This window comes from Argentina anserina, chromosome 1 (genome assembly GCF_933775445.1).
Source record: "Argentina anserina chromosome 1, drPotAnse1.1, whole genome shotgun sequence".
Taxonomy (NCBI): Eukaryota; Viridiplantae; Streptophyta; class Magnoliopsida; order Rosales; family Rosaceae; genus Argentina; species Argentina anserina.
Window position 1 is genome coordinate 22184572 of NC_065872.1, and position 27753 is coordinate 22212324.

The window sequence follows — 27753 nt, forward strand, 5'->3', positions numbered from 1 at the left end:
GTGAATATGGTTTCATTGCAAACTCTTGTTTTGAGTTGTTATGCCAATTCTCTTTCTTTTGATCCATGTACGGATAATTGTACATATTTGGTTTAAGAATGTTTGGCGAGATTTGATAGTCAAATCATTGACCCATTGCTACTTTTGAAGAATATGAAGAGCATTCGTATATGCTATCTATCTAAACTCCGAGATTGAGTTACCGATCAGGTGGAGTTGTTTTGCAAACTTCAGGGGGAGTCTATACCACATGTTATCTTCAACTGTAGTTGGTGCGTTGTGCTCTTTTTCCCTTCGATCAAGCTTATTATTTTACCCAAGAGGTTTGTGTTATGTTTGACAAGGTTTTTACCGAAGCAACGGTTATGCACTATGACACATTAGGATTGCGATACAAGGGGGAGTGTTGTAGGAGAATTACTCTCCATAATCTGCCGGTGTATCTTGTTCTAATTAGTATAGGTTAGTTTAGATAATCTCTTTATCCCTTATTCAACGAGAACTCAATGTAATGCCTATATATATGGCATCTTTATCAATGAATAAAGATGATGTTTCTCCCTATTTGATGCGTATTGCATTCTTCTGTAACAAAAAATTATTTTTGGTACAACATAGTTTAATACCCAGGTGTGGCATATAGAAGAAGTAATACAATTATTAAATTTGTTTTTCTTCCTGAAAGGTAAGATTAAATTTGTTACATAATTATTTCTATTTTCATAGATTTAATTTTTGCGAAACTCGAAAGTAAGCGCTCTCTCGGTTGTGTCAATGTCTATCTGATTTCCTCCCAGCGCGTGCAACTACCTCTAGCCTAACCTGCATTTGGCAAATGCGGCCGGACCAGAGATTTTTGGCACTCTATGTGTCTTTCTGCCCTAGGTAAGTGGCGTGTTCATTGCTTCATCAAATACTAACCACTACCTAGTGGTAAGAGTGAATCTAAGTGGCGTCAAATTAATCTTCCTGTGAGACATATTGGAAAAGTGATACTATTGGTAATTATGCTCCACATGAGTCAAGTAATCTTTCCGCCTTTTTTTGACATGGATACGATGACTCCGGTATAGACAATGTTGCTTGTGACGGTTGAAACATGTTATGAAAAGCCTTTCAAATGTTTTTTTTACTATCATTAAAAATATTTGTGTTGTAGTGCGGTATGTCATCACTATATCCAAATCTATGGCGATGGCCACCAAAACCCCCTCTCTTGGCGAAATATCACTTTGGACTGTTGTGATTTATTTTCTTTTCCTTCTCTTTAAGATTGTTGAAGGTAATTTTGGTGATAACATTGAAGTTTCTGGTCTAGTTCAATATCGAAAGGACGTGGCCATGACTGTGTTGGTTTATCCAGCTAGATCTAGTGGTTGGTTTCTTTCCTTAGTTAGATTTTTGTTGGAGTTGTAGGTTAGGATTCTTGTTCTTCCAAGAATAATTGAAGATGATGACAGTGTTTGGTGCTGAAAAATGCTTGGAGGCGACGACAACAGAATGGGTTGTGTGGGATACAGTGGATCTGGGTTTAGGTTCTGGGTCTTGATCAGTGTTGACCTTTTAGGACCACTTCTATTTTGGGTTTGTCTAGCTGTTCTCAGTTTGGGCTCGTTAGATGCGGAAGAATGAAATTACCTTTTTGTTGGATAGTGTCTTTTTGGCCGCTAGTAAGTTCTAGTCTTGAGTGGAGGGTAGTCTTGATTACAAACTTGATCTTTACCTTTTAAGTATTTCAATACTACCTAAACAAATGTGTTCTAAATGGTCTTTAGAAGGTGATTGTAATTTTGTTATTTGGGATCTAGGGGTAGATATATGGGTATTGGGTACTTAAAAGAGTAATTCTTATTGTCGATCATCATGAGTGTTTTGCTTCTTGTACTGTTCAGTAAGTATTTGTTTGCACATAATTTTGCACCTGAAAATGTTAATTGTTGAGAAAAATGAGAATCATACAATGGAGTGTTTGTATGACGATGTCGTGCATGTCGACTTGATTGTTGAAGACAAAGCTGGCTTGGAGAAGCCGATCTTGGCTAGAATGAAACTAATGACCCTACTTGCGTAGAGGAATACACATGGACATAAAGTGTTCGACTCTCATTAAAGCCAAAAATAAATCAAGTCCTAATCATCCCCTTAGGTTAGTAAGGATCGTCCTAGAAAAAATTAAAACTCACGTGGAAAAATATAAAACATTTAAAACTTTGGGTTATACATTGTTGGCCACCTCCTTAAACTTGTGCTTGGCCGTGATAATTTGTGTATTGTGTTTTCTAATTTCTTTTATTTGGTTCGTATTCTATTTGCAGTTTTTTTGTTTGTTTCTAAACTAATGGAAATCTTTCAATGTTATCACCAATAACAAGTAAGGCTACTATCGCGGCCAATTGGTCTATACTATTGTAAGCAATACAATTATTATATGAATCTGCGTAATAAAAGTTGAGGTCTCCGCCACGACCATATGAGTTGCGACACCATACTAAAATGACCACGACTAGTCAATGATCCTAATTATTTGAATACAAATTTGGTAAGGCTTACATAGCTGATAGGTAAATAGGGCCAACCAGGAATTTGGGGCTTAAAGCGTTTTTGAAGGCTACAATAGTCGTGTTATGGAAAATAAGTAGGGTTGAATAATCATTACATGATTGATGCTAGCAAGGTCTTTAACGAGTTCATTCCCAACACTTCTCGAACATAAACTTTTAGTACTTTAACCACTCAGCATATATGTCGAAGCTCAAAGAACTAAGGGGACTATGCTTGCCCCTGAATTTAGCAAGGTTCAAATGACTGGACAAGTGGATGGGCTAATAAATGACCACGATTGAATAGCGCGGCTTAATGAATGTTCGTCGCAATTAATGGAATAATTAATGTCCATCACTGTTTGTTACAAACAAGTTGTGGCGCGGCTAACCAGTGAAAATTTCAAAATTTTAGCGTTGTCAAAGAAAAAAATGCATTTAATAAGCTGTTTCCGCAGCTAGCAAAGTCATCTCGTGTTAATCGGTAGAGTCTCTCGGCTAGACCTTACGATGGGTCTAGGTGAGATATGATGGGCTTGACAATGGGCCAGCCTATTGGGCTTTGTGGATCATTCTTTTTCTCTCTCATTCATTTTCTCTACAAATTTGCTTGCACAGTCCTTACTCGATCCAATTATATATATAAATATATCTATATATATACACTATAAACTTGACTTCACATTCTGCTTTGGAATTCAGTTTGCTCTCCCTCCTTTCTGCTTTAAAGCATAGATTTTTTTTAATTTAAAGGTCAACCATTTATTAAAAAAGAAACTAAAAAGGTACAAAATTCTGCCATAATGGCATCATGTAAAAAAAGGAGGAATTGAAAAATAAAACAAATCTTGATCTATAGAGCGGGCCTTAATAGCAACCAAGTGTGCTACCCTATTACCTCTCCTACCAATATATTGCACCAACTAGCTAGCCTAGTTATGCAAAATCTCATTAACATCATCATACAGTCGACCCAAATGAGTAGTATTGGGCACATCATGAACCTGAAGTTGACATTGAACCTCTTGAGCATCAGTCTCCAAAATTGCCGGAACAAAATCATGCTCAATTGCAAAAGTCATAGCCTTACTACAAGCAAGAAGCTTTGCGTGCTCTACAGATATTAGACCACTAACTGGACTTGTACCACCCGCTATCATGGAACCTGTGAAAACACTATCACAAATCCACACCCACCACTTCTAGCACTTTAATGGAATGCTCCATCAACATTAATCTCACAATAGCCCACATGAGGAGCCTTCTAAGTCACCAACCCCCTAGGAACATGCACTCGCGGAGCTTTAGTGTTATGGACCTGAAAAGTGTGTGAATAAGCCAAAGATTGCGCAGTCACATCAGCCCCAATCATAGCTTTCTGATTCCAGGTCCGTTCATTTCTCTCTTTCCACACACTCCATAGAATGAGCAAAAGCTCTTCAAACAATGGAACCATTAACCCCTTAGCATAACGATTTAACTATTCCAAAGTAGAAATATGAGATGAACCCCATCTAAACACACATCCCGAAGAATAGGATTCATAGAAATCACTGACCTAGTAAAAGCACAGTCACGGCACAGATAAACTGTAGATTCAATGGCATTCTCATACAACACACAAACCATTGTATCTGTCTCCACATGCTTAGAATTCAAACTACCAGGAGAGGGCAAAATATCCAAACTAATTCTCCAAGCATGAATTTTAGCTTTATTAGCAATACGTGTCTTCCACAACTTTTTCCAATAAGTCATTTCAACAGTTTGAACAATCGGGGAAAAACTAAAAGAATGAAGGAAAGCATACCGGTAGGCAGACTTCACCGGGAAAGCACTATTTTTTCCAACTTCCAACACAAACGATCACTCACATTACGAGAGCATAGCGGAATGGCACAAATCAAGCCACATCAGCCGGATTAAACAGAGAATGCATCAACTGAGTATTCCAACACCCTGTTGCCGAAATCAACTCACTCACCTTGGAAACAATATGTGAATCAGTAGCATGCACTGTTAGATGGCCGGGCCAACTCCAAACCCGAAATCTAATTTTATTCGAGAAAACATTTACATGTTCTCCAGAGATACTCCTTTGTACCAGAGATACTTCTCCAAGAGTAGGAAGGAGAAGCATGAACCTGAGCCTCCCAAAATGAGCACGTATGGAAATACCTAGCCTTCTAAATACGGGCAATAAGAGAACCAGGATTTGAAATGATCCTCTAACCCTGCTTAGACAACATAGCAATATTGAAATTAGATAGACTCCAAAATCCTAGACCACCAATCTCTTTGGGATTACAAAGAATATTCCACCTCTTCCAATGAATTTTATGCTTATCCAAAATACTCCCTTACCAAAACCGAGAACAAATCTGCTCTAAATCATCACAAAAGTTCTTAGTTAGTTTGAAAACACTCATAGCATATGTAGGGAGAGCTTGAGCTACTACTATGATCAACAAGTCTTTCGTGGACCACTTAATAGCTTACCGTGCCAAGCAGCTACCTTTGTCTCCAAACGCTCCTTAATGTATTGAAAGGTCTCAGGTTTTTTCCTTCCAACATATGTCGGGAGCCCCAAATATCGCTCATGAGACTCCACCACCGCCATCCCCAATAAATCTAAGATGTGCTCATGAGTCTCGTCTGCCACATTTTTTTTAACATGTAATAGCCCGAATTTCAATTTCCATTTCTTGTAATTTTCTGGAGATTAATGAAATGATATTTTGGTTGTATCCAAAATTCTACGCCTTTTAAATATCCTTCATTCAAAGTAGAAATTGGTTGAGCTTTTAATCCGTCACTCATTTCAGAAAATTTCCAATAGGTCGTTATTCGATTAAATTCTTTCGATTCAAGAGTTAACTTTTAATCCGTCACTCATTTCAGAAAATTTCCTTCATGAAAGTTGTTGAGCTCGTCAAAACGCGTTTGTTGATATGTGACTCACATTTTTTTCGAAATTCGGGAGAAGGGGTTATCGTAATTGGAAGATGAGATTCCAATTTTGGAGAACTAGAGGAGGGATAGAATGGGAAATCCACACATTTAGATATTTCTTTCTCTTCTTCTTCTCCACCGAACACATCTTTTCTTCTTAAGTTTCTTTTTCTTCTTCTTCCCACTGTCATTTTCTTCTCTCTCTCTAGAAAAATCCTTCCACCACCGATCTATTCCCTCCGGCCACCGTTTCAGTATTCTTCGGATTCCTTGGAACTGTACTACCTGCCGCTTCAAGCTAGGGACAGTAGCGCCTCACTCTCCGACGCCGAACAGCCGTTGTAGCTCCCACGAAAGTTGTTGTAGTTTAGCTACCGTCACATCTCTGGTTGCAGGCGAGTCTAGGGCTCGGGGTCACCTTGTTTTGACCCTTGTAGTTCTTGGACAGTGTCTAGATGAGTTGGGTGGTCGATCTTGGGTTGCAAATCAAACTTGCAGCTACTGCTTGAAGAGTGGAAATTTAGCTGCCTTCAGCCTTTTTGACGAGTTATTTTGGGTAACGAGATCACCACCTTAACTTGTTAGTTGGTGAGGAGTAGTGAGGTTATGTGGTTTGAGGTTTAAGGGGTGAGTTGTGTTAGTAGTTAATCAGTAAACTTTGTTTCTGATTTTGAAGGAGTTGGAGTCAAATTGTGAGATTGATACGTGTGATTGTATTCTTTTTGGCTAAGCGAGTGGGAAGTTTACTTGACTTTGGTAACTTTTTGTTATTGGAAGTTTAGAGGCTTGGGGTCAAGAAGGTTGGGTTTTGAGGGAAGTTGAAGTTAATTACTGTTTTTGGTTAGCTAGGTTGAGTTTGGGTCGTGGAAGTTTAGATTTTGAGTGCAAGAGTGGTATGGGGAAGGAGGGTGGCCGACAGTAGAGGCCACCGAGGTGGGGGTGGTGGTGAACATAGATTGTTAGTTAGTTTTATTCCAGGTTTATAGGTAGGGAGTTGCTAAGTTTGGTTAGTTTGGTGAGGGTTGCCGAAATGTTGGATTTTGGTGAGGTGAAGGTTGAGAGTGAGATTGTGGTTAAGGGAGTTTTAAGTGGTTAAGCCATTGTTTTGGTTATTGTTTTGGGTGAGTATAAGTGAGAGAGTTTGGCTTGTCAAAGCCTCTTGAGTTGTTATAATTTATTTTGGATATTTTGGACTTTCTTTTACTAAACGAAGTTTTGTCACTTAGGTGTTTGTAGTGGAAACAAGTCTTCGTACTTGGTGAATTAGAAGTTGGAGCAAGCGATGAGGTGAGTAAACCTCACGTATATGCTAGTTACCCTTGGTGGTAACTAGACATATTTCTTTATAATGTCATTATTTATTTTGATGTGGGATTTGTATATATTTATATATATATACGGTGATATATATATATATGCACTTCTAAGTAGTAATGAGAACATGCATATATTTTTATTGTATATATGTTATTATTTTGTTTTTCACCTTGAGATATTGTGTATAATTTTGTTGGTTTATAAACTGTGGAGGATGAGACCGATAGGGAAGAAAATATACCTCTCGGTGAATTGGAGGATTGTGGATGTATTAAATATATTGTTGAAGTGTATATATATATTGTTTGGTCGGAAGGGAAGAAAATGTACCTTCCGGCATTATTGTGATTATGGTGTTGTTTTGACCGGAAGAGAATAAAATGTACATTATGGTATTATTATTGTTATTGTTGTGGTGTTGTGGAGTGGAGTGGGTGAGTTGTCAAAACCGTTGTTGCCAAAGTGGCGAATATGTGTTATTTTGATTGTTACGCCAAAGTGGCAATAGGCAGTGTCGGAACCATACCTTGACCGGATTTGGGATATATTAATCTAGAGCTCTAGTTTGTGCCTGTTATTCATGGGAGCAATGTGCTGACCGACTCATGAATATTATTGTGGAAAACCATTCATGGGAGCAAAGTGGATCGACTCATGAATGACTCCATTGTTCTGTGAGTCATATGTGATGACGCTAGTACTGTTGTGGTGTGAGCGTGAGTGGTGTGATAATGTTGTTGTGATGACAGTGCTGGAGTATGTTGTTGTTAATGTTGTAGTTATTGTTGTGAGAATGTGGAGTTAATGTTGTTATATGAGAAGTTGGTGTAAATGCACGATTGTTGAGTATTCCTTTTCGTTTACTCATACCTGCTATGAAGCTAACGAGGTTTGTGTTTACAATCCTAGTTTACCAATTATAGTGTAGGGGTAGTGCTGCAGGTACTTCTTAGTAGTTGATCCGTGAGAGATATGCTGCGAGACAGCTAAGATTTGTTGATCCAGTTGTTCCCTTTTTTTTTGTGAGGTTTTTGTGAGAGATGGAAACTGTACATCTTTACCTTATGTAATTATATTGTAATACAGTTTCTGTAACAGAGTTAGTTTAAACTCAGGATGGTTATACAACTGCTGAAATGTAATTTCATTTATTGAAGTTATTTAGAGTTGTTAGCGGCCTTAAATTTTGAAATTTTACTGTTCAGAATTTAGGGTTGTTACAAAACACAATAGAGCTCTTAGAATAATTCACCAACTGACCTTAAGCTCTACTGTAAATATCTATAACTTCCAAAATAGCCTGACAAGCTTGAGGAGAAGCCTCATCATACAACATACTATCATCTGCAAAAAGAGAATGATTAATTGTTGGAGCCTGAGGACAAACCGCAACACCAGGCAATTCAGCTGATCGAAGTGATAGGAGCACAAAGTGTGACGTTCTTAATATAATTATATCATATTCTTACTATTTGTTACATCTTAATTCGTTATTTTAGAGTCATATATGTGATTAGTGTGTCTAGGTAGAGCTTAACTCGAATATGAGTGAATTGATGATGAAAACGTGTCAAGTGTTGAGAATCTTTATTGAGATATGATTCCTTTTTTTAATAGGATTCATCCTTTCCTATTTATTTATTTCTAACGTACTTATTTTTATTAGGAAAGACAAATCCAAGTTGGAGAATGAATCCTAGTTGTGCAAGGAAAGAGGAGAGACTGGAAATCAAATTCCTAGTAGGATAAGAAGAGGTCGTGCGACTTAATGGATTCCCATTCAGAAAAGGAGTTCAAATCCAAGATGGAGATGGATTTCCAAGGTGTATATGAAGAGATATTCGTACATATAAATCTGAATTATCAAGAAGAAGAAGATATGCACTTTAAAGCTCAATCCATGCAAGAATCAGAAATCTGTTAGGATTCATAGTCCAACTTCAACGGACTCCCCTGGACAGCTCAGAACGAATTTAAAAATGTGACATATATGGATAGAAATCTCTACGAGTCTAGTTTCCGTAGGATTTGAAATCGCATTAATATATTATTCCTACATAGATATATGACCGAATCTTTACTCAGAGGTCCAGCGGGCTCGGCAGAATTTTCTCAGCCATTGATTTGCTTTTGATCCAACGGCTGTGAGAGAAAGTTGGAGCCTTGTTTCTCTTCTATATATAGACACAAATCTGCACCAGAATCATCATCAACCTTGTGCCAAGTACTAGCCAAAGCTCTACCGAATTTCATACTCACCAATACAAAAAATTCTAAAACCGATTTCTCCATACCTTCACCACCATATCCCTACGTGGTCATCCATTCCCTAGAAGACTTGTGTTCTCATTTATAACACCGAGTATAATATCATAAAGTGTAACCATGATCCTTCTAATTTTGATTTCGTATATTAGTTTCTATTCTTGGATGATTATGTATTTGGTTTTGTTAATTTATTTCGACTTTGTCTATGAAGTTGTTTATTGATTTCAAGTTATATGAAGATGACGATTTTTGTTTTTGTTCTATGATCTTTTGGTTTTTCTGCCGAACTTGTTCTTGAATGATTTTGATATTTAAGTGTTATATATGTGAGTAGTAGCATGATATTTAGGTTGTTGGATTAAAGACTTGTGCTATGAACATGTTTATTTCTTCTATGTAGTTTTAAAATTGCATAATTGTTGGTTAAGTAGGTGACATGCTTAATGAATTCAATATTTGTGGCTTCGGAGTTGCATGGTAGGATAAGTATACTAGATTTCAATAAATGGCGAGTAGCAATAGTTGAATGTGCTAAGTGTCTATGCATATAGGATGCCGACTAGGAGCCTAGATTGCATGATTCATCTTTAGTTGTTCTTGACTTGTTTCAGCATGAATCTTAGGGACAATGAACTCCGATTTTCGTTGGTCTTAGTCTCTTTGTGAATTCGTTGCTATTTGATTGTGATTCAGTCCCTGGTTGGATCCTCGATTTGTGAGCGATACCCTCTTACTTTATACTACTAACGATACTTACATGGTTAATATTGATGTCGAGTAATCGAACTGATCACGAAGCCTCTCTTGTAATAAAGCAGAGAAGCTTTCAGCAGCAAGTAAGAACAAGTACGGTGACAAAGGATCACCTTGCCTCAATCCACGAGAGGGCGCCAAACAACCTCTAGGTTTACCCCTGACCAAAAACGAATACCGCACAGTTGTAATACATTGCATTACCAAATTAATCCACTGACGACAGAAGCCAAAACGAAGCAAGACACGCTCCAAAAAGCTCCATTCCAATCTATCATATGCTTTGCTCAAGTCCAATTGTAAGGCCATATACCCCACAACCTCATCTCTCTTGTTATGAACAAAATGAGCCACTTCATTAGCAACCAGAATATTGTCTGTAATCAAACGACCAGGGACAAAAGCACTTTGAAACAAAGAAATCAATGAAGGCAGAATAAGCTTGAGCCGATTTGCCTTCACCTTAGAACAAATCTTATAAATCACATTGCACAAAGCTATCGACCGTAAATCAAACATACTCACATGATTATCAACATTAGGAATCAAACAAAATATGAGTGAAATTAATTTGTTTGAGTATTTGAACTGAATGTAGAAAGCTCTGAACAGCTGCGACTACATCATCTCCTAAAATATCCCAATAATGCTGGAAAAAAAAAAAGCAGAGGCATACCATCCAGCCCCGGGGACTTAGTTGGGAACATTTCAAACAAAGCACCACGGATTTCCTGCCTCGAGTAAGGCAAACACAATTAGGATACCAAGTAGTAAAAGATAACTCAAGTTTTCAAACATACGCACATCAAACACTTGTGTACTTGGATTTACAAAGAATAGGAAGATGTGTATACTAACCTCACCAGCCTTAATAAGACCCTTCTCCTCAGCATCAGTGATCATACTATATCCAATCCTATGATGGACAAAGTTCCCATATAATTATCAATAAAAAAAATATTGACCAATCTATGCTTTCACTCGACTACATAGACCTAGGACATTCTGGAGAAATGGAACTGATTCAACTTATGCAGGAAAAAGGTTCGCCATATAAAGAAAGCACGTAGCCGAAACACAAGGGTGAATAACACTAAGAGTCATATGTACCGCATCCATATCAATTGGAGAAGCCGTGAGCACTCTTGAAAAATAATCTGACACTACCCGTACCACTCCATCATCTTCAGTCCACACACCCTTTGCATCAAATATACCCAGCAAGGCCTTCTTCCTCTTTTGATTCTTAGCTTTCGTATGAAAAAATTTCGTATTTCGGTCACCCTCCTATAACCATTGTATCTTTGAACGTTGACGCCAAAACGTCTCTTCTTGCTGAAGCAAGGTTTGCAACTTAGCAAACAGGCCTTTATTCTCATCTTGGTCGGCCACCAAAAGATGACATCCATCAACTCTTGCAAACAGTGTCTAATGGCCATCATTTGAATCTGATGTCCTCTAAATGTTTCCTCCTGCGAGAAATCAAGTCGGATCTGAGTTTTCTTAATACGCTGCACAAGAGAATACATTGGAGAGCTAGAAACATGCTCCTTCCAAGCCTCACTAATCACCCCAACACACTCCTCATGTTGAACCCAGAAGGCTTCAAAATAGAAGCGATGTATCTTTGGTTGAACACTCATCGACACGTTGCTAGCCCGAAGGAGAAGTGGAACATGATCCGAGTCCAACGGAGGAAGATGAAAGAGCTTAGAATGACTGAAAAGCTCAATCCAAGCTAGAGTACAAATAGCACGGTCTAATCTGAGGAGAGTTTTAGAGTTCCCCTAAGTAGCCATGACGCCATGAAACCCACACATACATCTCTCAGACCGAATTGGACTTCCAATCTTCTCATCACTATTCAGAATTTCATTAAAATCGCTGACCACTAACCACTGCAACGAATTCAGATCTGCCAAATTACGAAGTAGATCCCATGATTTATCTTTCTACCTCCCATGTGCATAACCATAGAAGCCATAAACCCTCCAAATCAGAATTCCCCTTTCATTGACAATGAAGAATTCAATGTGGTGCGTGGATGAAGTTCCGACTTGTACCTGCACCTCATCAGTCCAAAACCAGGCGAGACCACCCGATCTCCCATCACTGAGATTTTCCTCCCCATGCACAAACCCTAAAGCTTGTTGTAGGCACTTGAAATCCTCCTTCCGGCTGATTTTCGTTTCACTCAGGAATACCAACTGAGGTTGATTTTGAGAAATCAAATCCTTCAGAGCACGACGGGTATCATCCTCGCAAATGCCACAACAATTCCAGAAAAAAATGTCGAGATCCATGAGAAACTCAAAGATGTGGTCACAATCCCTTGCAGACGCTAAGAGAGAGCGCTAATTTTTTTCCAAACTATATAATCTTTTTTTTTTTGGTTAGCAATTTACTCTTTAAAGCAAAGATTTGATAATGGGGCAGTTTTGTAAGCAACGAATTACTGATAGAATCATTTTTTTTCGATTAGGTAAAATAAAATTACAAGCCGTAGCATTGAAAGCTTTTGTTTTTTCCTCAATATTTCTATATTTAGAAATCTATTAGGGCATGTTTGTTACCCCGGATTAGTTGGGAGAATTATAGAGTGAAATAAGTTAGTCTGAAATCTATGTTTGGGAAAATACGGGACTAGCTTTAATGAGATTAGCTAATACGCACATCTCTAATTTTCGGGATTACGGAGGCCGATTTCGGGTGGACTGTCTAACACACGCGAAGCCCTAATTTCACTCTCGCCTCCTCATTCACTCTCGCCTCGCCTCCTCACTCTAGATCACTCTCGCCTCGCCTCCTCACTCTCGCCTTGCTTGGATCACCTGGATCACTCTGCTCACTAGGTTCTCACTCTCTCTCTCTCTCTCTTATGTATCAGCTGGACTAGGGCTCGGCCCGGCCCGGACCCGGGCTCGGGCCTTAATAAATTTAAATAAGTGGCGGGCCGGGTATTTTCCCAAATACGAAGATCCGAGCCCGCCCACTTAAAGCGGGCCTTGTGGGCTTGTATTAGAAAAAATATAATACTCTAATTGAAGGGTTTGAAATAATAAAAGAATTATTAGAAAACATTCTAAAAAAAGTCACAAATAAATTCTAGTTTCAAAATATCGTCGATCGACACCAATATATCTGATCGATATATATATTTAGGGACCCTATAAAAATTTCATCCAATTCGGACCTCGTTTGACCGTCGGAATTTTCGGTCAACAAAAAAAAGAGGCGTTTTCACATAAAAAAAACCCCCATTGATCGGGACTTTGCCAAATGGTTTTTCTCGTTGCGACCACACACGATCGATGACAAAAATTAGGTGATTTCAAATATGTAAACAGCTTTCCGCATTCCCATCTAGGTAATGGGTCCCCCCTTAGGGCGTATTAGTGTTGTTTTTGGTTTACCAGAAATTTCGACGGTTAAAAAATGTCCAAATTGGATGAAATTTTTAAATGATCATTAAATATATATACTAATCACATCGTATGGTGTCGATCAATTCCGAGAATTTTCCTTCATATAGTCGCTTCATAATGTGATAGTTTTATTATAAACCTAATATAAACGTTATAATACATTAGTGGACACTTCGGCGATCGACAACTCCAATTCAAAATATGGTCGATCGACACCAGTATATGCGATCGGTATATATAATTAGAGAACCCGTAAAAATTTCGTCCGTTTTGGACATGATTTGACCGTTCGTACCAACGGTCAACTAAAAAAGATGTGTTTTGACATATTGAAACCCCATTGACCGGGGCTTTGCCAAATAGATTTCTTCAATGCGACCACGCATGATAGGTAACAAAAATTAGGTGATTTCATATATGCAAACGGTTTTCGGCGTTCGCATATTCGTAATAGGTCCTCCCTTAGGGCATATTAGTGGTGTTTTCGATTTACCGAAAATTCGGATGGTCAAACGAGGTCCGAATTGAATGAAATTTTAAAATGATCACTAAATATATATACTGATCACATCGGATAGTGTTGATCGATTCAGAAAAGTTTCATTCATTTAGTCACTTCATAATGTGATAGTTTTATTATAAACATAATATAAAGGTTATAATACATTAGTGGACACTTCGGCAATCGAAAACTCCTGTTCGAAATATGGTCGATCGACACCAGTAGATATGATTGGTATATATATTTAGAGAACCTGTAAAAATTTCGTCTGTTTTGGACATAGTTGACCGTTCGTACCAACAGTCAACTAAAAAAGAAGCGTTTTGACATATTGAAACCCCATTGACCGGGGCTTTGCCAAAAAGATTTCTTCAGTTCGACCGCGCACGATATGTAACAAAACTTAGGTGATTTCAGATATGCAAACGGCTTTCGGCATTCACATATTTGTATTAAGTCCTCCCTTAGGGCATAGTAGTGGTGTTTTCGATTTACCGAAAATTCCGACGGTCAAACGAAGTCCGAATTGGATGAAATTTTTACAAGATCACTAAAATATATATACCAATCACATCGGCTGGTGTCAATCGATCCCGAGAAGTTTCTTTCATATAGTCGCTTCATAATGCGATAGTTTTATTATAAACCTAATACATTAGTGGACGCTTCGACGATCAATAACTTAAGTTCGAAATATGGTCGATCGACATAAGCAGATGTGATCAATATATATATTTAGGGAACCCGTAAAAATTTTGTCCATTTTGGATATTGTTTGACCATCCGTACCTACGGTCAACAAAAAAATGCGTTTTGACATATTAAAATCCTCATTGACCGGGGCTTTGCCAAATGGGTTTCCTTGGTGCGACCGCACACAATCGGTGATAAAAATTAGGTGATTTCAGATATGCAAACGACTTTCAGTGTTCGCATTTTGGTAATGGGTCTTCTTTTATGACATATTAGTGTTGTTTTCGGTTTACCAGAAATTCCGACGGTCAAACGAGATCCGAATTGGATGAAATTTTTACAGGGTCATTAAATATATATACTGGTCATATCAAATGGTGTCGATCGATCCCGAGAAGTTTCATTCATATAGTTTCTTCATAATGTGATAGTTTTATTATAAACCTAATAAAATATGTATGTATAATATTTTATTATTTGGCGGGCTTTTACCGGCCAGGCTTTGCGGGCTTTTGGCGGGCTGGGCCCACGGGCCAGGCCGGGTTTCACACCTCTAATTTAAACCTGACCCTCTACCCACGGAAGCGGGGTTTGGCGGGCTTTCTCGCGGGCGGGCCGGGTCAAAGCCTGTCGGGCTTGAGGGCCTCCGCGGGCTAAATGATGAGGCTTGATCTGGACCATCATAAAGATTGATTCATCTAGATCCCCAAGCTCCGGTGGTCCTTCATCTCGTGCATCGTCATCCGATCTAGTTGCTCGCTACCATCGCTGACTCGTCTCTAGTTAGTTCTTAATCCTTATCTTCGATTGTAAATGTTTGATCTGGTTAGGATTTGGGTTATGATTTGGTTTATGATTTGGTTTCTTCTTGTTTCTAAATTTGCATACTTCATGTCAACCATAATCAATACTTACCACCAATCTCAACAACAACATAAAGAAGGCACAAAACAAAAACAGAGGGAGCTTTGTGCATTTCAGACCAAGATAAGAAGCTAAGAAGGTAACTACTGGATATAAGAGTTCTCTATTGTTTTAAATTGTGGATTATTATAAATTCAGAGCAATTTATATTTTCTCGGATGCATTTCGATTACTATGCTTGCTCTAAGAGTTATGTATAACTACTCAGATATGGTTTGTACGGTTTAATTCTACAAACTAAAGGTTTTTACCTCAAAAATTATAAAATTTGAAGTCTTGAATGCTCCATATTTGTAATTAGACATTGGGGTAATTATTCTATCAATGGTGATTAGGGGTAGATTATTATGCTCCTTTTTATGTGAATATTAATAGATAATGGATCAAAGACAAATTTTGTTTCTCTTATTGGTGGAGTTGTGGCACCTACAAACCATGTGTGATTGCACTATGCTTGTGCTACTGTTGTTTAATTTAAACAGAACCTTAAATAATCATTCATTGATAAGACATCAAACTCTTTTGACTTATTTAGATAGTATCATAGGTAATAGTGACAGTGAGTGTGTAAATGAATTGAGAATGGATAGAAGGTGTTTTGGTCTATTGTGTGAATTTTTGCGCACAGATGGAGGATTAAGAATGATGGTTTGGTGTCAGTGGAAGAGCAAGTGTATTGTTTTGTACATACACTTGCCCATCATGTGAAAAATCGTACGATTAGAGGTAGATTTTATAGATCTGGAGAGACAGTTAGTAGGTACTTCAATTCAGTGCTGCAAGGTGTCTTACGATTGCAAGGGAGTTTGTTGAGGATACCCGATCCGGTTCTTGCTGGTTGCACAAATCCTTGATGGAAGTGTTTTAAGGTTTGTTTATTATAAGAATTTCAGTTGTTTTTCAAGCATGAATTATACTTTGTGTCTATGCAGTTGATAAACTTAATAATGTTTTGTTTTAATAGAATTTCTTGAGGGCACTAGATGTGACTTAAATTAGAATACGTGTGCCTGCAAATGATAAGCCAAGAAATCGAACAAGAAAGGGTGAAGTTGCTACAAATGTGTTGGCTGTTTGTTCTCATGATTTGCAATTCATATTTGTTTTACCGGGTTGGGAGGGGTCGGAATCTGACTCTAGGGTTCTTCATGATGCAGTCACTAGGCCTAATGGATTAAGAATTCCCACCGGTAAGGCTGTTAGGTTTAGAAAGAAAAAAAAAATAAGATTGTTTCCTTCCATTTACTCACACTAATAGAATTTATATTGTGGCTATTAGGTTATTATTACCTTGTAGATGGTGGTTATACGAATGGTGAGGGGTTTCTTGCACCATATAGAGGAACAAGGTATCATTTATCAGAATGAGATGGTGAAAAATTTGCCTAAGGATCATGTGGAATACTTTAACATAAAGCATTCCAAGGCAAGAAATGTGATAGAACGTTGTTTTGGAATGCTGAAAGGAAGATGGACAATACTAAGGAGTCATTCATTTTATCCAATAAAGACACAATGCCGTATAATTACGGCTTGCTGTCTTTTATACAATTTGATTAGGAGAGAAATGTCTGTGGATCCGTTGGAGAATGCAATATTTCCTATTGAGACGCAAAATGAGAAAGATGTTAATATAATTGACAACGTTGAGTCCTCTAATCAGTGGACTGCATGGAGGAATGAAATAGCTTTGAGTATGTACAATCAGTGGACAATAAGAATGGTTTCTATGGCCCTTGCAAGAGCTGCTGAAGTTGAAGAAAATAGAACAAGGAACATAAGAGTTGCAGGGGATTAGATTGTAGCAAGAGCTGTGTTGTGTGTATGACATTGTAGAACATATTAGTTATTTATGTGTTGGATTGTTTATGTTTGCAAATGTTGTTTATATCTTGAATTATTGTTTATGACATTGTAGAACATATTAGTTTGAATTATTTACTTTGCTTTTTTTAATTGATTTGTTGAGTTCTCAATTATGTTTATATGATGATATGATTGCTTTGTCTTGCTTATTTGCTGATATGCTTAGTTATTGTATGTGTACTCAGTATGGAAGGTGGTGGTGATAATTCTGAACACCAAAAAAGGCGCAAATGGACTAGCTTTGAAGAGGAATCTTTGTTGAACATACTTGATGCAATTATTACTGGTGGACAACGCTGCGATACTGGAACTTTCAAATCTGGTACAGTGATGAAAATAGAGCATGCTTTGAATGATTTATGTCCTAATTCCAATATGAAGGTGAGTCCACACATATAATCAAAGTTGATGAAACTTAAGAAGGATTATAACATCATCTATGACATGATAAACAAGAGTGGATTTGCATGGAATGATGTTAAAAAGTGTGTGGAAGTTGATAGTAATGAAGTGTGGGAGACTTATGTGAAGATAATGATGTTAATACCTTGGCCATTGAATGTGTTACTTGTTTCATTTTGTTGTAATCTTACTGATTTTCATGGCTACTCATTTGGTTGTTTCATTTTCTTCCTATGTCATAGAAGAACAAAAATGCAGCAGGCTGGAGAAATAAATATTATCCCTTGTTTGAGAGACTAGCCAACATCTTTAGGAATGATCGTGAAAATGGTAGTGCAGCGGAAGTCCTTGCTGAAATGGTGGAGGATCATAGCAACAATGATGATGAGGTAGATCTTGATAATGACACAAGTCCCATGTCAATAAACAAGGAATGTAGTGAGCAATCCCAAGTCAGTAAAAAAAAAGAGGAAAAGAAATGATGAGATTGAGTCATGCTTGCATTGGATATTTTGTTTGCAGAATCTGGAAAAAGAATGTAAATGGTTGCAGATGCCAAAATGAAAGGTAATGAAGACTGACATGATATTACTAAGGAACTTGAGGATATGAGACTTTCTATTGATGACCAAATTAAGGCTGTGAAATATATCTTAGAGAAGCAACAACGTATTTTTGCGTTCATTTCCTTATGTGGTGAAACAAGGAAAAGATATATTGACAAAATGCTTGCTAATGTTGATGTTGCTGCTGCAAGGGCTGATTTTCGATACACTTAGTTTCTGACTGTAGACTTTTTGGGGGAGTTGCCGCCTTAACACATGTTGGACAAACCACCTTTACTAGTTGAGCTCTTTTTGTATTGTTAGATAAGCATTCATGTCTTTTAACTTGCTTGACATGTAAAAATGCTAAATGAGAATTCAACTTCTAGTGGTGGACTTGTATGTGTACACTATTACCTTTTTTTTGGTGGCTTATGTATGTATTAACTTGTGGCTTACTTATGTATGAACTTGTAACTTACTTATAATCATCAAGGCCATTTTAATTGACAAATTGTTGGCTTTCTTACTTGTGGATATCACATATTAGGAAATGTGAAGAATGTGAGAAATTTATTCCATTATAAACCAATTATTACAGGAAATATGCAAATCAAGAAGTAAGATTGCTTATATGAACATGTGTTATTAATGAAATATTATGTTATTATTGAATAAGACTTGTTATAATCCAAAAATTATTTCAGAAATAAAACTTATTTAGTCTGGTTGTTCGTCAAGTGTGAGACTGGACTATTTTGCTAGTTCTGTTCGTTAGTCCGAGACTGCACTAAACATGGGTTAGAAATTACTGTACCCTAATCCGAGTCAGCACAATCCGGGAATAAACAAGGACTTAGTCCGATATTATATAGTCCGGAGTAACAATCGTGCCCTCAGGGTTTATCCATAGAGCACACGGTGACGGGTGCCTTGTAAAAAAAAAAAACATAACAGAGGGCGTTATCCGGTGTGAGACTGAGAGTCTGAGATAGAGTGAGGAATGAAACGTCTTCACTAATGTTGCGTCGATTCTTGTGCTTCACTGTCCCCGCTCCATCTTCTTCTTCTTCTGCTACTCTATGCTTCTCTTCCAACACCAACAAGAAGTCCCTCGTCTTCTTAGGCTCTCCTCAGGTCTCTGCCACTGTTCTTGACGCCCTGTTGGATGCATCCAGCGCCCCTAATTCTCTGTATGAGGTGTGTGTGTTTTGCTTCGACTCCGGTCATTGCTTAATTTACTTCATTTTTTTGGGCCCATTTTTACCATTCTGTTATTGTTTATGTTTTCCAAACAGACCCATCTTATAATTGGTTTTCAGTTTGATGTCTTGTCACATTTCTGGAGCTGAGTTTGACTAATTTGTTTGCAAGATTGAAATACGAGTAATGTGGTGTGATTTAGGTTGCAGCAATTGTGACTCAACCGCCTTCCCGGAAGGATAGGGGAAAGAAGGTGCTGCCTTCTGCTTTAGCACAACATGCTCTTGACAGAGGCTTTCCTTCAGACCTCATTCTCACAGCTGCACGAGCTGGAGAGGTAATTTTGTATCAACTTTTCTTATTCATTGCTTATGAATGGCCTATGTGGTCATTAGTTACAATGGAGTCATCTGTAAAGAAATTTGTAGCCTTTGTGCTGTATAACTGCAATTCCGCAATTCTTATACTGAATGAAAATAATTAACTGCAACTCTAGTAACAGTAACAGTACTGCATTGTTCATTCTAGTGACAAATAGTTTAAGATGATTATCAAGCTGCATTTTATCATCTTTAAGTGGATAAAGTCTTAGAGATGCCGGTGTGTGCACATCTCAGCGTCTTATATTCTATATCTTCCATTTACTAAAAAAATATCCAGGATAACAGAAGAACTCTTGTTTACCATGCTCATGACCCCAAATTTTTGCTGGCTTGGTATCTTTAAAAAAAATTGGTATTTTTTTTCTAATACATTATATCGGACTGCAGTTTAAACTGTACATATAGATTAATATAGTAATGCTGGGTCTCTCTTAGTTAATTCCTTTCTAGAAAGATTTCAACTTGGATGACAGTGGTACAAACTTTGGATCAATTTCCTGGAGAATTTTGTCTGTTATCAGTAGCATCCCATTATTTGCTTATATTGTTTGAGCTATCATGTAGTTCCACATTCTGGAATACTTGGTGTAATTTCACTGTAGAGAAAATAACTAGGCTGGTAAAACTAGTCTGGCGTTTTATACATCACCATGGGGGTAGCCTTTTAAGTATCGATGAATTAGTAGTGTTTCTTGTTACATGGATATGATTTATAAGATTTTCATTAGGAAGTGGTGATTTTATTTGAAGAGGCTTACTGTATGTGCAGGATGAGTTCCTGTCCAGCTTAAGAGCTCTACAGCCAGAACTTTGCATTACTGCCGCGTACGGGAACATTTTACCTAGCAAATTTCTTAATATCCCAACTTTGGGTTAGTTGAATTAATTTTTCTAACAGCAGTGATGTTGTTCTCTTTTCTACAACGTATGAATACAAAAAGTAATTTTTTGTTTCTATTTAATCATCAAAAATTAGAATTCTTTCTATGACTATTCAAATGCAAAACTATGTGGTGGGATGTTTACTTGGGTATGGTAACATTCTAATATGCACATTGATTAAAAGGAATCAAAAGAAATAATGACCCAGCGTATTCCTCATATGAACTGAAGAAGTGTGTTGTGAATCCATTATCTAATGTCTTGGCTAGAGTAGAGTGTATTGTGCTGTTTCATCTGGACCACACTAGAGAGTGCTTGCTGGAGTCATCATTGTTGATAATCATTCATCCTGAAGGCATCTGTTGATCAACCCCTCCATTCCTCATCTCATTCATCTTTTCCAGAACATTAACAAAAATTCTTCCTAGTTGAGGGTGTTAGCTTTGGTTAGTTGCTCATATGATATTTTGATACCCGTGCCAGTTCAAATTAATTAATAAAAACAGGAAAAATTCTGGGTCTGCATATGCTCCTCTTGAACTCAGGAAGTGCATTTTGAATTCGTTTTTTGTGTGTCTCTGCTAGAAGGTGTTCTTTTAGTATCTTTTGGACCAGAGAAGAGACTGGTTGCTGGAGTCATCTGGTCAATATTCATTTGAATTATCCTGAAGGCATTTGGTGGTCAACCCCTCCATTCCTCACCTCCTTCATTTCTCAATAGTGTAGGCTATAATTCCTCCTAGTTGAAGGATGTTAGCCTTGAAAATTTCTCATATCAAACCTTTGATACTTGTGCTTTCGTACAGAGGAGAAGGCTTGATATTTTTGTTTCCCATTATTGGTATGCATTGTAGAAATAGGCTGGGCATCCGAATTTCGGTTCCGGTTTGGGGCATATCCATATCCAATCTGAATTAATCGGTTTTTCATTTTGTTCATCAATATCCGAATTTTAAAAACCTTTACCCGGATGTTCAACCAATCTGAATTTTCGGATCGGTTTCAGTTAAAATCCAAATATCAAAAGTCTTCTGTCTATAAACTCAAATTAAGATGTATCAAGTAATTTAATTATTTAAGCACTCTAAGCATAAAAATTTCAAACATAAATCTAAAGAATAAGTTTGTCACCATATTATGAAATCCATTATCATAACCTTAAGTTCAAACTTTCATTCATCAACCAATAATGGAGTGTCATGTATATTAAAAATAATATATTTGTAATTAAGTTAAATTATTCGGGTCGGATTTGTTTTTTCATATGCTTTAAAAGGGTGGATCCATATCCAATCTGATTTTAACTGGATTGGATCGGTTTCCTTATTTTTTTCAACCCATATATTTCGGATCGGTTATCCGATTATGAAAATCTGGATGGATCGGATTGGTTTTCAAGCAAATTGGGTTTTTTGCCCAGCCCTACCTACTAGAAATTGTTCTCCATCTGTGAACTTTTTTTGTTTAATGTGCATTTGCATTAACTTTTATGGAAGAGGGTTTTTAGTTAGTCAAAAATCTGAGTTGGGGCAAATCAGTAGATTGTGTGGGCCTTCTGTTTGAGATGTAGAAGTCTTTCTAATGAAAAAGGAAGGGTTTTGTGGAGGGCTGTTTCTATGATCATATGTATGGATACAAACTAGAGAACTTTCGAGCATGTCAAGAAGGCGGAACTGGATATCTCGTGGGTTTACAGAGGCCCATTGGCATCATATTCCTCATCATTCAGTCGTAGTTGTTTCTATTCCTTACTTTAGAAGTGACATGCTATTGTCGTATAGTTACATTATTTTCCTTGTTGCTATCTTGAGTGCGCTCTGATTTCTTTAGCTAGTGTTGTCAGTGCACATCTTGTTCCCCTTGTTTGTACTTTTCTTATTTTCTCTACTTTAATAATAGAATGTTGTTCTAATGAGAAATAAATATAAGTTCAGAGTTATGCTTTCCACCAGCATTGCTTCTCAATCAAAACTGACTAGCTTCCCAGGCACCGTAAATATACACCCAAGTTTGCTGCCATTATATCGTGGTGCAGCACCTGTTCAAAGAGCTTTGCAGGTGTTTGAAATTCGACACTCCTTATTTCATATATTAATCAAAATTAGCATATATGTAGCCACTTATAAAGTTATAACTTAGGTTCATCACATATAAAGTTACTGAATCTGGAGATTTTCTACACATTTTATTTTCCAAATTAGGATGGTGTCAAAGAAACAGGAGTATCCTTAGCATTCACTGTGCGTGCACTGGATGCTGGACTTGTAATTGCCAGTGAAAGACTGCAAATCGACGATCACATCAAGGTATTAACAATGCTTTTGTGGCATTAATGCTTGCATGAAACTTGGGGAGGAAAGTTTTCAAGTTTTATACGTCATATTTACACTCCTCAGAAAATGAAAGGTGCAATTTGTATGTCTGAGTCAAATACTGAGTTTTCTGGAAGAAGCAGTAGTGCACAGGCTGTAAAGGAAAATCATTCAAATACTGAGTTTTGTGTATATATTTTTGGTATTATGGTACCGACAATTTAGTTGAAATTTTTTTTAGCCAAATTAAAGGGAGATGGTATTCTGTGATGCCCAAGTTATGGGTCCAAGTTTGTAATGGTCTTTTGACTCTTTTCTGTACCTTGAAGTGCAAAATCTAAGAAACTTGGTGGATTCTATGTCCATGAGCGTACAACAATGAATTCTAATACTGGTGGTTATTTTATATAGTATAGAAATATGAAAATTAGGAGCTTAAAATTATGTTAGGTTGGGTGTCTGCTGCCAGTACCAAAACAGTTTCTCATTACTATTAATTCTGGTTTACATGCAGGCACCAGATTTGCTTGCTCTCCTATTTTCTGAAGGTAATGCGCTATCTGTTACTCCTTTGTCTTAAAAAACATAACATGGATTGTAGTTGATTTGAGACGGTTCTCTTTGTTCAATTTTTTTTAATTTAATCTATATTGCATCTTCAGTGTCACTATCAAGAGCCATATTATAACTATATACGGCCTTGAGTCTTGTAATAGTATCTATGATCTTCACATGTCCATTAAAGATTTATTCTCTCTCTCTCTCTATAGACACACACACAGAGTATATAGTGTAACATAGTAAAGAATAACATCTCCAAACATACAAGGCAGGATCCTTTCCACACTGAACAGACACATCCACGCGTAGATATATATTTTTCAATGGTTGTGTTTGGACCGTATCTGGTATCCTGATTTTAGTTGGTTTGTATGTCAATAAAGTTTGAGTCTTCTGGTGTACATCGGCCCTGCATCATTTGTCTAGACAACAAAAGAAAATGAAAAAAAGCTGACTAAATTGATAGGTATTGAAAAAAGGATACAGATTGCTCTTAAGCTGACTAAGTAGTAAGTATCAATATTAACAGTGTAGTGAATTTAATGTTTCTTCAGTTGCAAACTTTTTAAGTGAACTACTTTAATATGCAGGTGCCAAACTATTGATTCACCAGCTTCCTTCCATACTTGATGGTTCGGCTAAGTTGAAGCACAGTCCCAGGATGACTCTAAAGCTACCTTAGCACCGAAGGTAGTTAACTATGTAATCTAGTTGTTTTCTGCAGTTGTGCAGTGGCCTAATACGTTTAGTGGCTAGTTATTTGCTCAAGTAATATATTTTCTGTTACATAGATATCTGCTGAGGAGTCGTGGCTGTCATTTGATCAGGAAGCTGCAGTCCTACATAACAAGGTATGGTCCTTCCTTTTCGAAAGAGTTTATGACAGTGACAATATGCAACCACCATAGGTTCGTGCATTTGCAGGATGGCCTGGAACTCGAGCTAAAGTTGTAATTGTTGACAATAAAAACGGTCATCAGAATATGCTGGAGCTTAAAATTATCACAACCAAAGTTTGCAGCCATAGCAATAATCAGGTCAACCTAACAGATGACATCTCTCTCCGGAAGGGTGCATTAGTATTTCCATGTGGGGGGTCCACGTCTCTTGAGGTGCGTTTCTGATAGGAGCATTTTGTGCGACGTTCTTAACATGTTTTTACCTCAATTTTTACTTTGCTTAGCCCTTATTGTTGTACTATTGAGTCATTGAGTCGTAGTAAGAGTCGTGAACGGTATTGGATGCATTTTTGTGCTTACATGAGTTAAAATGCATAATTGGTTTAGAGTCCTAGTTTAACTAGGAATCCTTGTTAGGTTTTGAAACTAATTATCTCTTACTTATGATTTTATTTTTTTATTTTCAGATTGGATTGAAGAGATAATTAAAGAAAAAAAGATGGAGCCAAGTCATGCAACAATTAAATAGAAGATGATTATTAAAGGCATAAAGCATGACATGTTTTAGGGATTAAAGCATGACATGTTTTAGGGATTAAAGCATGGCATGTTTTAGGAAATAAAACTTTTTATGATTTAAGGGATTAAAACATGGCATTATTATAGGAAGAAAGAAGCAATTTCAAATCCTCTATCTTTCCTCTATATATACATGGCTTCACCTCTCAAATATCATCATTTCTCATTAGCATTCAAGAGCCAAAACTCTACCAAAACACCACTATAGATTTCCCTCACAAATTAGCCAAGCCGTCCACCCCAAAACTATCATCATCTCCACCGAGTTTCACTATTGAAGACACACCTCCAAGGTTCTTACAACGTGTGATTCTCGCAACTCATCTCCATGGTTTCGTCTATTTGTGTTAATCTACAATTCTTTATGTATGAAGATTGTAAGTTGTTATTTATGTGGAAATATTGGTTTTGTATTTGTTTTAGAATTTTCAGATTGTATTTGATATTATTTTTAGACTATACCAAATTTATGTTCTTATAATTATTGAAGTTTGTATTTCTATTGTTGTGTTCTAATCATCTTTCTCATACTTTTAGATAATTTTCAGATATGTGCATATGAATTTAGTGCTTAGATGCAGTCCCTAAGAATGTGTTTGAGTGCTAGATTCATCAACCATATTGACACATATCGAATCATGCCCTAAGTAGGTTCGGTTTGTGTTGATTAAAAGTGGTAAAAAATTCTGGAAATTTGCATGTGAAACCATGGTGGGTGACGCCACACATGAAACATGTCTCCAACAAAGATTTGGTGCTTAAATGTAATCTTGTTTGATTTCTACTCTAAGTGTTATTGAATTCGATTGCATGCAAATTTAGATTAGGCCCTAAGTCAATCTAAATGTTAATTGAAATCTTGCATGATTAGATGATCCCCTAAGGCTCTAATTGTATTGGTGTCTAAAAAGTATGTAATTGGTCGAATTAGAATGCATGATAGGTTCGAACTTGTAATTATGTGGTGTAATGGTAAATTTGATTTAAGTTTGTTAAAGAGAAGTCAATCATGTAAATAGTAATTTAGGTTTTATTTTAGTAGTTAATAATCAATCTCAAACCCCCCCATTATTTGTTAACACTAAAAGTTTAGAGTTCCCTTCAATTCCCCAGACTGAACGATCCCTGCTTATTCTATACTAACAATGATGTTTTACAGGGTTTATTATAGACGTTTTAACCAACGCTCTATCATTTTGAGGTATATCGGATAAAGCAAGACCCTTACCTGGGGCTGTTTCAGTCCATTGCACAGTTAGCTTCTCTGCTCCACGTACCTTAATTATTAGGATTGTGTGTGAATAAAATCAATTAGACTTAGTAATACTTTACGCTTGTAGATTTCGTAACATAAAAAATATATTAAAAAATAAAAAAAAAGAATAAAAAGAAAAAGAAAAAATAATGAAGAATAAAAGAAAAAAATGATTAGAGGAAAGAAGTTCCAAGTGGGCCAGAAAGTTCTGTTATTCCATTCGAGGCTTATGTTGTTTCCAGGGAAACTTTGTTCGCGTTAGGTTGGCCCATTTGTTGTTACTAACGTGTTTGCTTATGGTGCAGTTGAGATTAAAAGTGATACAACATGGAAGTCATTCAAGGTGAATGGACATCGACTTAAGCCCTACTATGAGCCATTTGAGGAGCACACGTATGAGGAGACAATTGTGAGAGATGCGCCTAACAGAGAATGAACATGAGAAAGTCTAGGCTGAGAGACTATAAAACTCAAGCGATGCATGGGAGGTAACCCATTTCAACCGTATATGTGGAGGAGTCGTCTACGGGAGTTTGAATTTTCTAATCCCTTCACTCTTATGGTTGACTTGTATATGTGTTGATATGTGATTTTATTCTATGCTTGTGAATTACATTCTTACTATTGAGCTTACATTGAGGACAATGTAATTTTCTAAGTTTGGGGTAAGGTTGCAAGTTCATTGAATGTTTGTGTCATGATATAAAAAAATCCAAAAAAAAATGAATTAAAAAAAATTATTGCTTTATTGAGTCTTAGGATGCCCCTAAAGTCTAGGATGATTATGTCTCTAAAATACATAGATGATGGTTTTGCATTTCATACGAATTGAATTGTAAGTTTCATTGATGATGCGGATTTGGTATGAACATGTGAGATTTAGATTGATTGATTATGACATACATGTTTTAGTCACTTTAAAATCCATAACAACCTGTGAGTTTTTGAGCCTATATGTATTTTTTTTTCATGAGATGAAATTTGAAATTTCGTGGTTATTCATGAATCTCACTATTCTTTGCATATTCAATAACTATGTGTCATACCTTTTAATGGACTCTAGAATTTACTAGAACTCACTTTTGTGATTGTTGAAACTTTTAAGTCATCAAATGCTCTGATTTTGAAAATGATTTATGGATCATTTTTAGGAATACCACCACTTTAGCCAAACAATCATGTATTCATATATGTGCCCTGTTTGGAACCCCTTAGTTGAACCACATTTGAGCCTACATTGAGCCTTTTCTTCATCACCTATGTTATCTCCATACTTAGTATAGTTACCTCTATCTTGTCCTATAGACTTGGCAGAATTCTTATTGAGATGATGTTGTGATAATGCATGAAATAAGTGTGGGGTGGAAGACATTTGAAAAAAAAAACTTATTGAGATGATGTTGTGATGATGCATGAAATAAGTGTGGGGTAGAAGACATTTAAAAAAAAATCAACAAGCTTTTAAGCAAGCATTGCCGAGAAAAAAAAACAA

The 27753-nt window shown here is 36.9% G+C and overlaps 2 protein-coding genes across 2 annotated transcripts in view; both read left to right on the forward strand.

Moving 5' to 3' along the window:
* LOC126787543 (40S ribosomal protein S15a-1) overlaps window positions 1–27753 on the forward strand; it is a 151792-nt gene that overhangs the window by 111452 nt on the left and 12587 nt on the right. The window lies entirely within an intron of this gene.
* LOC126787494 (uncharacterized) lies at window positions 19178–24997 on the forward strand. The gene is given in 11 exon segments (XM_050513369.1): window positions 19178–19387; window positions 19593–19727; window positions 20543–20645; window positions 22643–22713; window positions 22857–22961; window positions 23482–23515; window positions 24119–24184; window positions 24187–24218; window positions 24320–24379; window positions 24437–24640; window positions 24895–24997. Coding segments are annotated over 11 exon segments (1008 nt in total). The 5' UTR covers window positions 19178–19207; the 3' UTR covers window positions 24913–24997.